Source organism: Salvia miltiorrhiza, chromosome 6 (genome assembly GCF_028751815.1).
Source record: "Salvia miltiorrhiza cultivar Shanhuang (shh) chromosome 6, IMPLAD_Smil_shh, whole genome shotgun sequence".
Lineage (NCBI taxonomy): Eukaryota > Viridiplantae > Streptophyta > Magnoliopsida > Lamiales > Lamiaceae > Salvia > Salvia miltiorrhiza.
The window spans coordinates 1,376,327-1,389,533 of NC_080392.1; the positions used below are offsets into that span (position 1 = coordinate 1,376,327).

At 38.8% G+C, this 13,207-nt stretch overlaps 3 protein-coding genes across 3 annotated transcripts; 2 read left to right on the forward strand and 1 right to left on the reverse strand.

Annotated features, from left to right (window-relative positions):
* The first annotated feature begins 2,582 nt into the window (after positions 1-2,582).
* On the forward strand, positions 2,583-4,856 carry LOC130987746 (family of serine hydrolases 2-like). The gene is made up of 7 exons (XM_057911397.1): positions 2,583-2,659; positions 2,999-3,277; positions 3,509-3,601; positions 3,679-3,777; positions 3,862-3,903; positions 4,003-4,234; positions 4,530-4,856. The coding sequence occupies exons 1-7, from the start codon at positions 2,591-2,593 to the stop codon at positions 4,721-4,723; spliced, it is 1,008 nt and encodes a 335-aa protein (XP_057767380.1). The 5' UTR covers positions 2,583-2,590; the 3' UTR covers positions 4,724-4,856.
* Positions 4,857-5,632: 776 nt separating this feature from the next.
* LOC130987749 (uncharacterized) lies at positions 5,633-9,369 on the forward strand. The gene is made up of 2 exons (XM_057911400.1): positions 5,633-5,860; positions 6,738-9,369. Exons 1-2 carry the CDS (start codon positions 5,854-5,856, stop codon positions 8,822-8,824), a joined length of 2,094 nt encoding a protein of 697 aa, XP_057767383.1. The 5' UTR covers positions 5,633-5,853; the 3' UTR covers positions 8,825-9,369.
* A 417-nt stretch (positions 9,370-9,786) lies between these two features.
* On the reverse strand, positions 9,787-12,898 carry LOC130987750 (proteasome subunit alpha type-3). The gene is made up of 9 exons (XM_057911401.1): positions 12,568-12,898; positions 12,395-12,478; positions 11,972-12,045; positions 11,183-11,269; positions 11,017-11,101; positions 10,787-10,833; positions 10,362-10,427; positions 10,153-10,243; positions 9,787-10,043 (listed from the first exon to the last, which is right to left on the reverse strand). The coding sequence occupies exons 1-9, from the start codon at positions 12,709-12,711 to the stop codon at positions 9,972-9,974; spliced, it is 750 nt and encodes a 249-aa protein (XP_057767384.1). The 5' UTR covers positions 12,712-12,898; the 3' UTR covers positions 9,787-9,971.
* Positions 12,899-13,207: the final 309 nt, after the last annotated feature.

Below are 13,207 nucleotides of genomic sequence, written 5' to 3' on the forward strand. Positions count from 1 at the left end.
TTGTTGCATGCCTTCTCTTGTTAGCAATTGTGGCTGCAGCAAGAAAATTGCAGCTCAGCTCAAATCTCTCCATAAATTGAGCTCAATTGTGCAGAGAAAGACTGTGTAAGAGTGAAAGAAGAGCAAGAGGACAAGAGTTGTGAGGCAAAACAAGAGAGAGTTTGATTAGTGCATTTTGAGAGGAGAATTGTGTTTCCCCTATTTTATGTAGAAAGAATTTTGTAAGCCTAGTAGAAGTTTTTTAGACTATGGTCTCGTGATTTTTTTCGATTTGGATTTTTCACGTAAAAATTCTTATCTCGCACTTTCTTACACTCTACACCAAATTCGTTTTCTTGGTTTGATCCCATTTTGTAATCCAGCAAAAGGGAAAAAAAATTATCCTGTTACGATGTGCAAGTGTCATTTATTTGGATAATCTTGGATTTATCCACCATTTTCCCCAACAATAATCACTTTTCCCAACAAGTGGTATCAGTGCCACTTTGATTATGAGGCAGGTAGTTGCCAGTTGCCACCCTTCAAGTGGTATCGGTGCCACGTGGAGATGTGCTAAACCAATGGATATGAGTGATGATGAATGACTCATTATGCACAGGAAAACAGTTGGTTATGCCCGATGCTTCATTAAACACAGTTAGGTTGTAAACGGGCCGAGTCGAGCCGAATACTAGAAGCTCGAGATTGGCTCGTTTAAATATTTGGTTGTTCCAAGTTCAATTCGAGCTTTTGTCTTGTTGATCGAGCTCGACTTGTCACCCACTTAACAAGCTCGAGCTCGGCTCGTGTGATACTCGATAATGTCAAATTCTAGCTTGACTCGTTAGATGTTAGTATACATGATGTTAAAAACTTAGGAAAAACTTGATAAATGTTTAAAAATGTGCTATTGATCTTAATTCATATGTTACTCGAGCTCGAAGGCTCGTGTACTAACTCGATTGAAGGCTTGATTAAAAATTCGTGAATAGTCTTGCAAACAATTGAATCCGAACATCTTCGCGAGCTCAACGAGTCAAGGGTTCTCAGGCTCGAGCTCGATCAAGCTCGGATATTTATCCCATTCTATAATCCAACAAGAGAGAAAAGAAGTACATCATGATTCTGTTGTGTAAGTATCATTTATTTAAACACTCTTCTATATTTATCTACCATTTTTTTCAATAGAATCTTAACCATATTAAATCTAAGGGTGCATTTGCCTTTTGTCCCTCTAAATAGAAGGATAATATAATGATGTATAAATTTATCATTTAAAGTGGGGATGATATTTTTTGTATTTTGTTTGATTGGAATGATAATATATTTATCCACTCTTTATAAGGTAGTATAAAATTATACCACCTTCCTTAGGGAGTAATATTCTTTCTCCTGCGCTGCACGAAAATTTATACCATATGTCCGGATTTTTTTATTACGAGCAAAGCAAACAAAGGTATAAAGTGATAAATGGAGCTTATGCCTTCTTTATAGCTCAAAGCATAATAGTATATGAACAAATTATCCACCACTTTTTCCATTCGATTGTATGTTGTCTCAACCAATTATCCAAACCCAGTTCTACAATCTATGTAAAAACGATTGATGTTCGAATTTTGTGCAGGATTTCCCAGATGGGATTTACCCTGCAGGAGGGAAATCTGACATCGAGGGCATATTTCCACCCCCTTATTTTGAGTGGTTTCAATTCACTAAGGTGACCTCAAAAAGTTTGTACATTTTGTGGTAGAATCAAGAATTCAAGATACAATAGTGTCACTGATATTGCTAAAAACCACCTTTTTTGGTTAGGATTTTATGGGGCAGACCAACTTGGAAGCATGCATAGACTACTTGTGCAACTACATCACAACAAATGGTCCATTTCATGGCCTTTTAGGCTTTTCTCAGGTGAAAAACTCTTCTTTTTTCATGGAAAATCTCAAGGCTCATTGCATTGCATTGTTTTCCACAGGGGGCTGCATTATCAGCACTTCTACTTGGGTATCAAGCACAGGTGCTTCAGTAATGAGCAGATGAAAAATGAGAAAAATTTGATCTTTATCTGCAATGATGATCAAGATTGTGTGTGGATGCAGGGAAAGATATTGAAGGAGCATCCACCTATGAATCTGTTTGTATCCATATCCGGCTCGAAATTTAGGGATCCAGCCATATCTGCTATTGCTTACAAAGAGCTCATCAAGGTTAGGTCCATTCATTTTGTTGGTGAGAAAGATTGGCAAAAGGTGGCTTCCGAGGAGATGGCTGCGGCGTTCGAGCACCCTTTGATCATACGGCACCCTCAAGGCCACACCGTGCCTCGCCTAGGTACTCTGTCCGTTTACTCTGATGGAAAATGAGAGAATACATATGATAAAAGTGGAGAAAAAGATTATATAGTTTCTCATATTTTTTCTTATTCATCATTTTCCAATGAAAATTTTACGACGCACCACCCTCATCAACATCCTAGATTGTGCTGTGTGTTGTTCATGATGAAGAGGTGATGTGTTGTATTTGGCTTTGAAAGCAGATGAAGAGGCTGTTGAGAAAGTTTGTGGGTGGATAAGGCATGGTGTTGTGTTGCAGAGGAGCATCAATGGCGCTTATGCAGAAATCAAGCACCAAAGCAAGAAGCAGTATGGAAAAGGGACTAAGCTCAAGGAGAAACTGTGAGGTGAAAGAAAATAGTTTGGTAGAATCGGATTAGATTCCTCGTTTACTCCTTCGGTGACTTGAACGCTCGACCTATTGGTCGAAGTAAACGCTTCTCATCAATTAAGTTGCGCTTCGATATCCATCTAATTATGAATTTAATACATTGCATAGTCACTTGGACTCAATCAACATCTTATTCTTGATTACATAACAAGTCTTTATTTTCATGGATTTTATTGATTTATTCGTTATTTTCATTTCTCACAAAAGATAGTCATTTGAAATATTTAGAATTGAAATAGATAGTACTATTGTATTATTGTCTCTTGAATTTACACCAACAAAATTTCATTTGAAGGGTGGGTACCCTCGTGGCAACAATCCTAACCAACCGATCTACCAAACTCCAAAAGTTAGTTGCTTCTTAGAAGCACTTCTTGTTCTTGAAAACACTCACTCTCTCTCTCTCTCTCTCTCTCTCTCTCTCTCTCTCTCTAATCATTTTGGGTTAAAAATGGAAGCTGTGAGCGTAGCAAAGAAGAGAATCCTGTGTCTGCATGGATTCAGAACCAGTGGGAGCTTTCTCAAGAAGCAAATCAGCAAATGGGATCCTTCAATTTTTGCTCATTTTGAGTTGGTATGTGCTAAACAAGAGCTACATTTTCATCAAATGTCAAAGTTTCAATCTTTTCCAAACACTTTATGCAGTTGGACTATGATATGTCATCACAGTTAAAAACTACTTATTAATAATATAGGCAAACAATTTTGAGCAAGTTTCTTGGAAGTTATGACAATATTGAATCTTAAGCATTGATCCTAATAGTAGAATCTGTGTGTAAACTAATGATATTCGAATTTTGTGCAGGATTTCCCAGATGGGATTTACCCTGCAGGAGGGAAATCTGAGATTGAGGGCATATTTCCACCACCTTATTTTGAGTGGTTTCAATTCAACAAGGTATACATAAGTTGAACATTGTGCTAGAATCAAGATACCGTAGCAGGAACTGTTATAAAACCGCGTTTTTTGGTCAGGATTTTACGGAGTACACGAACTTGGAAGCATGTATTGACTACTTATGCAACTACATCACAACAAATGGTCCATTTCATGGCTTTTTAGGCTTCTCTCAGGTGAAAAATCATGTCTTTTTAGTATGTTTTTCCTTAAAATCATAGACAAAATCTCAAGGGTTCTTGTTGCACTGTTTTCCGCAGGGGGCTTCATTATCAGCACTTCTACTTGGATATCAAGCACAGGTGCTTCAGCAATGAGCAGGGGAAAATGAGAAAAAAGTAAAAATAAAAAAATTGATCTTTATTTGAAATCTTGATATAGAATGTGTGTTGGTGATGCAGGGAAAGATATTGAAGGAGCATCCACCTATAACTCTGTTTGTATCGATATCCGGGTCGAAATTTAGGGATCCAACCATATGTGAGGCTGCTTACAGAGATGTGATCAAGGTTAGGTCAGTTCATTTTGTTGGAGAGAAGGATTGGCTAAAGCTGCCCTCTGAGGAGCTGGCTGCAGCGTTCGAGGACCCTTTGATCATACGGCACCCTCAGGGCCACACCGTGCCTCGCCTAGGTACCACGAGCCCGCCTAGATTATGGTCTCATGTGTCGTTTCAAAGTGTTTTTTTTTTTTTTTGATCGGGCAAAGTCATGTTAGATGTTAGTAATTAGTTCCCCATCCACTCCAAGAACCACCTTATCTCTCCATTCACCAAATCCACCTTATATCTCCAATCTCCAATTCGCTCCCAAGAGGGATCGAACCCGGGTCACTTCACTTAAGTGAGGACCCGGTGGCCAGTGGGCTAAGCCCCCTGGTTGTTTCAAAGTGTTGGATCATCAAGATTTTCAACTTTTTTCTCTTGCAGATGAAGAGGCTGTTGGGAAGGTTTGCAGTTGGATTAGGCATGGTGTTGTGTTGCAGAGCGGCATCAATGGCGCTTCTGCAGAAATCGAGCACGAAAACACGAGTGAAGGAGAGACTAAGCAGAAGGAGAGTGAGGTTAAAGAAGCTGTTGCAATGGAGAAAATGGAAGCTGAAGCAGTGGCAATGCCTAGCTAGAGTTGATCAAGAATGACAAAGGGCCTTTTTAGTTATGTAATTTAATTTGGAGTTTGTTTGTGATGCAAGTGTAACCACCATTATGTTTTGAGGGGGAAGTTTTCTAAATTAAATCAAAGGCCCAATATCATTATATATATTTTCAATATATTAAAAATATATACCCCCTCCGTCCGCGATATCGTTTCCACGTTTGCTATTTCGGTCTGTCTGCGATATCGTTTCTACTTACATTTATAGTTGTAGGGTCTACACAACACTTTATTCTCTTAATCTTATATTTTCATCAAAAACTACTTTTATTGTGGAGCCCAAACTCCACTCACTACAATATCCACTATTATTTACTATATAATTAATCATTTTTTTTAAAAAACCCGCATCGTTCATAATGTGAAAACGATATTGCAGACGAAAGAGAGTAATATTAAAGAAAAGTAGTATGAGTTCAAAAGGAATGGTAATTATTATTCAAGTCAAAGAACATCAAGTGTGACATTTAAGGCATCATCATTATATATGCATGAAGATCAACCCCTTTTCATAAATAATCTCGAGTTGAAAATTCTTATTTATTGTATCAATAAAGTTCCTAAAAATACTACAGTTAATTACTTCTCAACACTAAACAAATACTCCAAAAAAATTAACACAATTTTTTAATAGAAGAGCTACAATAGTCAAACAAAATTGTTCCAATAGAAAAATTAAGAGTCAGCAAAATCATACAATACTCCTAAATAAATATTAAAAGAGGGAGAATTTCTTAATTGAATCAAAATTACTGGTGATGCATTAAATATTAGTAATTTTCTTTTGTATTCTTTAATTTATTTGAATATTGAGTAGAATCAATTAGTAGGAGTTAAAGAAGTTGCGACAAAAAAAGTAGATAAAATATTACACGCTTCTGTTTAACCGAGGCATCTTTTAGCACTCTCAGAAGCATTGTTTAGAGAGAGAGAGAGAAGCGCGTGTTGGAGTTGTAGAGAGAGAAGGAAAATGCACCTTCCTTCCGTAGAGAGAGAAAGTGAGTCAGACTCGTCTACGACTGCTGCTTACTGATGTCAACGATCTAGAGCCAAATTTCACTCCATATTTTTTTAATCGGTTTCTCGTCTCTACTTACTATGGCAGGTAAGCAAGAATTTCGATTCGTTTCTGTCAGAGCCCTAATTCTGTTTTGTTTTTTTTGGGTTTCATTTTCCCGTTTTTACTTCGGATGCTTTTTCAGTTTGCTGAATTGTGGCCTAATCCTGCCGTTTTGGGGGCTCATTTGCTCCGAGTTTCTCGAGAATTTAAGTAGTTTGTGCGTGATTGGGGGTGATCCAAATCAGCATTAATTGAAGTTTTTCATTTATGATCTGTGCCGTCATTTGAGTTTGTGCAGTTTCTGGTGCTAAAGGGCGTCCTAGTTTAGTAATTTGGGATTTTCTTGAATATTTGCGTGTTTCTGCAGGTGTTGTCGTTCTGGATAAATTACCAGCCAAATTTTTGTTGAATTTGATAGTTTTTGTTGAATTTAGGAGAGCTCTAAAGCAGCATAGTTTTTCTTGTGAATATTAATATAAATTGTATTGGTATTAGTATTAGGTGATATTGCTGCCTGTCCCTTTATTGTAATGTGGTTGAGTTATTCGCAGTTTGCAAGTAGAGGAAGAGAAATTATAATATAGTTTTAGAAATTATGTTTGGGACACTACCGCGTATTTATGTGTTATTGCTGAATGTATGTGCAATAAAAACAAAAATGTAGTTAATCGGCTCTGCTTGGTCCTCTGAACATTGAAAGATGATGCTCGTCCCTATATCCATAAAACGTACCCCAACTGGAGCGGGTCACTCTACAGGTAGTTCATTTGTAGAAGGACAAAGCTGAGAGCTTGGGAGTAATAAGTTTCTTGCACTTGAATTTTGTAGTATCTTACTTATTTCACGTATAAGTTGATCGATTGATATTTGGTAATTTCCTAAAATGACTGAGCGTGTTATGTGAATGACATTATCCTATCAGGTATATCACCGGATCAGGAATCAGTAGATTCTGCAACCAAAAAGTCCAGTATCTCCTCAGGTGGTAGGGCTCAGGATAGGAAGGAGTTTCTTCGTAGATTTGTGGACAGTGAAATCCTGAAAGCAAATCTTGAGGATTGGCTTGAGGATATAGTTGTAGATAATCCGGGATCTGCCTTTGATCTTCCTTTTGAGTTGATAGATCTTCAGAAGTTCGATTATGCCCTAGAAGGTGTTCCCTTTCAGCAGCTAATTCGGATGCCTAGTGCTATTTATGCTTCAACGTCCAGTGATGTGGAGGCGACAGCTTATCTTGCTCTTGAGGATTTTCTACATGCAAGTGTGAATGGCATGTGGGAAGCTTTCTGGGGGCCTGAAGATGAAATGATGCCTTTCTACGTTTCCTCTCTATATGAAGGAAACTTGAGATTTTACCAAGCTGAGCAGGCCATTGCTAAAGGCAAAATCGGAGGCCTTTGTGCGTCTGCTATAATGCTAAGGAACCCAAGACATCCACAAGGGAAGTGGGATGATATCATTGAGTTGGCACTGCTGAGACCTGATATTGGAAATCATGCTTCAGCAGAGAACTCTAATCCTCCAGTCTCGACTATTTGTGAAGCTTTATTTCTTGCTTTTCGTGTGTTACTTGCCAGAAGCATCAGCAGATCAAATATCCCTCTGAGTTTGAATTATGTGTTCGTACTTCTAGTTGACTCTCATTGTGGTGGCGTCGTTAAAGTTGAAGGTGATTTGAGTAAGCTGGACTGTGATCTGAATAATGTCTATGAATCTGCTGCTGCATGGATTAAAAACCATTCGAAAATTGCAATCTCACCAGTTGATAGGATCTGGAACAAGCTTGGAAATGCTAACTGGGGTGATATTGGGGCTTTACAGGTACTTTATGCTACATTTCAATCTATAACACAATACGCCGGAGTGCCTAAGAACACTATAGAAGATTTAGCTGCTGACCACAGTTCCCGTCTTCAAGCCAGGAGGATTGAGAGGCAGTTGGAGGATACAAGGGTGAATGGTAATGGTTTGTTTCGCTTCCAACATCGCAATGCTTCACCTGAGATTGTAGAGGTACAAGAAGAATCCGTTAAAGTGGATTCTGCAAAGACACTGAACCTTGAAGTAGGATCTGTATTGATGGTGGAGGATTCAAACTGGCAGAAAGGTTATCAGATAGATGAAGTTCTGAATGATGGGGAGATTCTATATTACGTTACATCTCCCGTTCAAGATTCAGGAAAGTCTCACTTTCTGTATGTTGGTTCGCATCCGTCACAGTTGGAGCCGGCCTGGGAGGATATGAAGCTATGGTATCAAGTTCAGAGGCAAAGTAAAGTACTCGGTATTATGAAACAAAAAGGATTGTCCAGTAAGTATCTTCCCGAAGTGATTGCATCGGGCCGGGTGATTCATCCTGGCCAGTGTCGGAAAACAAGCGCAGGTGGCAATTGTGATCAGCCATGGTGTGGGACTCCTGTCCTAGTGACCAGTCCAGTTGGTAGGACTGTATCCGACATGGTGAGAGCTGGCCAGTTTGGTACAGACGAGGCTATCAAGTGCTGCCATGATTGTTTGTCTGCTCTCTCTACTTCTGCTTCATCTGGGATTCGGCATGGGGATATCAGGCCAGAAAACATTATCTGTGTGAATCCTGGTCTCAGGCAGCCTTATTTCGTCCTTATCGGTTGGGGGCATGCCATTTTGGAAGAAAGGGATCGTCCGGCATTAAATCTTCATTTCTCTTCTACTTCTGCTCTTCAAGAAGGGAAGTTGTGCTCTGCTTCTGATGCGGAAAGCCTAGTATATATGCTCTACTTCTGCTCCGGTGGAGATTTACCCGTTCTGGATTCAGTCGAAGGAGCACTACAATGGAGGGAAACATCTTGGTCGAGGAGGCTGATTCAGCAGAAGCTCGGAGACATCTCTGCTGTCCTGAAAGCATTTGCAGATTACGTTGACAGTCTATGTGGTACGCCGTACCCTGTTGACTACGAAATCTGGTTAAGAAGGTTGAAAAGACAGATTAACGAAGAAGGTAGTGGAAAGGAAGTGGAAACGTCGAGCTAGGATCGAGCCATTTTGATAGTCGAGAGATATATCCCAATTCGCCTGTTCCAGTTTGAGTTCCTCGTTCCAAAGCGACTTTTGTGTGTTCTCCGAAGATAGACCATGCCCCTCGTTGTAATATTCGGGGTCGTTTATCTGGTGAAAACACGGTCTTATGGCAAGGGCGGAGCAGAGTTTCTGCCGCTTGGTTTGGTGATGGAGCTCTTCCTGTGTACAGCAAGCCGACACGAGCTGAGGAGCTCAAGATCGCTTTGAGAACCTGAGACATGAACAGGTGATCCTTTGATGAGATCGAAAAAAAATATTTGTTTCTGCTTCTTGTTAACAATTGTCGTTTCATCTGCTTTTGCTATAGAGATGTTATATCTTGTGTTATTGTGTCATTAATTCTTGTAAAAAAAATGAGGTGTTCATCTTATTTAATTGTGTGTGATAAGAGACTAGAGCATACTATTGCAACGCGATTAGCCAATTGTTGTGTATTAATTTCAAGAATAGTGTTTCCTTTTCTTTTTTGCTAATGACATGATTGTTTTTCGACGCCATATTGGTATTGTAGAAACCCCTTTCAAGTTTTGCTTTCGAACTGCACATTTCGAATCCAAACACTATAAAATACTCACTTCGTCTCGCCAAACTTAATCACTTTCTTTTTAGTACGAGTTTTAAATAACTAGTATTTCGTGTGTTAAATGTGGTAGGTGAAAAAGTGAATAAAAAAAATGATCAAGCTTCGAGGACAACCCAAAAAAAAATACTGATCAAGCTTCGCAGGAACGAAGGGAGTAATAGAGAAGACTATATAAGACATAGATTTTTTGAAACCAACATTTGACATGTCTAACAAATCCATCACACAAAGTTTTGTGTAAGATCTCTACCCAAAGTTAAATTATCATCCAAGAACAATAGCAACAATTTCAACCTCAAGTTTGCATCACTAAATTAACGAGACAATTACGAAAAATGGAAATGCAATGTAGTCTACTAAATGATCATAAAGGTTTAATACAGCCTAACAATAATGTTATATTGTTTTCGTCTTGATTTTTTTTTCATGTTTAAAAATCACAACCAGTGTAACCGGTGGGAAGCAGAAAAACATATGAGAAAAAGGCTGGATAAGGATCTCAGCAAAACCAACAACTTAATCTGCATCCATTTCTTCGAGGGCGGCTTTAGCTGCTGTCTTGGCTTCCTCTAGTAGATTGTCCGGAACCTGGTCGGTTTACGAAATATAAACGTTAAGTGGAGAGAGCGACAAAAGAAACGCGTAGAAATCAAGACAAAGATCAAAATTAGTTGGAGATACTAAATCCATTAGTTACCTTTTGATGCTGGCGGTTTGACTCATCACAGACCCAGCTCATTTCCAGTTCAAAGGCCTTGTCCTTGGCCTCGTCGTGCACCCCATAGATACTGCTCATGGAAAAGACAGGAGAATGAAAGATGAATTAACGAGACCACCCACACGTACACATAACTTGTATATATATCTAAAGTATATGCCAAACATCATTTAGAAGATATGACTCACATCTTGGCCACCTCAATGACACCTTGTCGGCAAGTCATCTCTGAAAGCTTTAATTTTTCGATCTCTCTGTCAATATAGAAAATGGTTCAGCATCAGCAGATCGGGCTTACCATTAAATAGAAAGAAAAATGCATGACAAAGATGATGACAGTTCAGCAGAAGTTGAAAAAGCTGTTCACCACACTAGAAAATGATATGAAATCAATAGCATCAACCAAGGAGGCTGAATGGCCTCAGGAGCCAAACCAGTAGCGCCCTAGCAACAGTAACGCAACATAACAAGAAAAAGTACAAAGAGAAAGTTTTGAGTATTAAATTGCAGAGATGGGAGGCTTGGAGCAGGTTTTATTTCCTTCCTTTAAGATTTCATTAATCCATCATTTACAAAAAATTGGTGAATCTAAAACTTGAAACAGAATACTTACGTTTTAGCAGCCTGCCTTCCCTTTCCAATGGCTGCACCGAAGTATCTCTGCAGCAGTAATTATACAGATCACAGATGGGCACATAAAAGAAGGAAGCTTAAATGATTATATAAGTGCAAGGAAATTCAAATGTCAGAACATAAATTAAATAATTCAAAATATACTGAAGACTGAATAGAAATTAGATGCTATAAGCATCATTTGCAAGTAACGAGAAAAAGAAAACTCACATATGATATTCCAGAAGGTTCGATCATGTACAACTGTGGCCCATCCCTATCATAACCTCCCACAATCACTCCACAACCAAAAGGCCTGCAAAAGTAGTATAAGACTTAAATTGAGAAATTAGGTCAAGGGAATCAAGTTGATAAATAGAACAAATGCAGTATCAACCTGAGCCACCAATAGAGTGTGCACAAATGCACGTAACTAGCCACTCGTTCAGCAAGTTCTTTAACAGGAATTGCTTCACCATAAACCCTAGAAATGAAAGATACAGCAATATATAAGGACATATGCCAAGCAATATACAGCAGCATAAGCAGTACAAGTTTAGTCATAGGGAAGTAGCCAAAAATACATGAAGCTAAGCTGCTTTCTGAACCATCATGCCTCAAAAAGAGAAATTTTGAGTAGATAAAATGCAGGCGACAACTTTTAGTGATATGTGACTTGTCTGCGGTAAAAGATTTTGTTGACATAACATATGCCATATGCAAGTTAAAAATGTCCAGCCTGATTTTTGTACCACTAATTCTCATTTATTTCAAGCTCATAAATTGCAGTTTCAGTTTCAGTTCATACTATTACTCATTTAGTTATCCTACCTAAAGAATGTTGTATCCCCCCCCCCCCCAAGTTGAGGAAAAATGAGCTGAATCTTGAACCAGGGATCTGAACTCATCCTCTAGACATTCACATCTCCATGAGTTCGAAAAAGGTGTACCCAGATCTTATTATTTATCAGATTTCTATTTCACCTGCCTCAGCAGCATCAACAGAAACTAAGAATACTTTGCCTTTATTTAGGAGAAAAGGATGGAGCAACAAATCAATCTAGATCTTATATCTAAAGTTTAAAAATAAGAGTGCCAGTTCTCATCAGAATTATTTCCAAGTAGGAGTATGCTTAGAAGGAATGTTGCAAGTCTTGAAAATCAGACAAGCGTCTAAGAAACAAACCTCTCATAATTAGTTGCTTCAGACTTCGCTCGTGTAACAATCTGCCTGCCATCTGCAGCTAATCCGGCAACAGCCTGATAATGGTCAAACAAAATTAGCACAGACAATAAAACCTGAAGGCCAGGAGCCTAAAAACGGCGCCCAAACCAATTTTGAATAACAAATACCTAGAGAAAACTCTACATAAACTTAAAATCTGGTCAAATACCTAGAGAAAACTCTACATAAACTTAAAATTTGGTCAAATTCTTTCTTATTTTCATTAGCTTTAGCATGAATTACAGCTTCAGCACATAACAGATCAACGCCACATGATGAAGACGACGAGATATCATGTAGGAAATTAATACTAGTTATCAAAATTCAAATCAAAACATATACATATATAGAAAGAGAGAGATTAAGGGGAAAAAAATAGAGTACCATGCCGGAGTGGCGATGAACGGCGTGGATTCTTCGATTGGAGCCCGGCAGCAGCATCTTGGAAGCAATCAGCTTCTCCACTCCCTTCAACAACGTCAAAGAATTGAGAAACCCAGCAAAAACCCTAGCAATCTAAAACTCAATCGAAAATGCTTAGCTGAAAATTTCGTTACCATGACGATGCCGTCTTTGCATCTGATAGCAACGACGGTGCCGCTGTTGTCGACGGCTTTGGCGGCATATTCGATCTGGAAAACGCGGCCGTCCGGTGAGAATGTCGTCACCGATAGATCGTACCCAGTGCCTATGCTGCTCATATTTCCCCTCTCTCTTTCTCTACTGCTGTGGTATTTTTTACTCTCTTTCTGTTGTCAATTTTCTTTTTTATATATATAATTTTAGAAACAAAAATGGAGAGGTTTCTTTGTTGGCAAGACAGTGTAGACGAAGACGAAGAGGGGCCGAATTGGGAGAAATTGAAAATACTGTAATTACGAAAAAGCCCCTGCTCTGAAAAAAAAATACTAAAGTCTTTTTCGAATACTAGCAGACTCGAGCTCGGCTCGTTTAAATATTCGGGTGTTCGAGCTCAGCTCGAGCTCGATTTGACCTTTTATCTTATTGATCGAGCTCGGTTCATCACCACTTACCAAGCTCGAGCTCGGCTCGGGTGATACTCGATAATGTCGAACTCGAGCTCGGCTTGTTAGATGTTTCGCATATATGATGTTCGAGCTCGAATTCGTTATAAACTTAGGAAAAACTTCTTAATTGATATGTTACTTGAGCTCGAGTTCGATTCCTTTAAGGCTC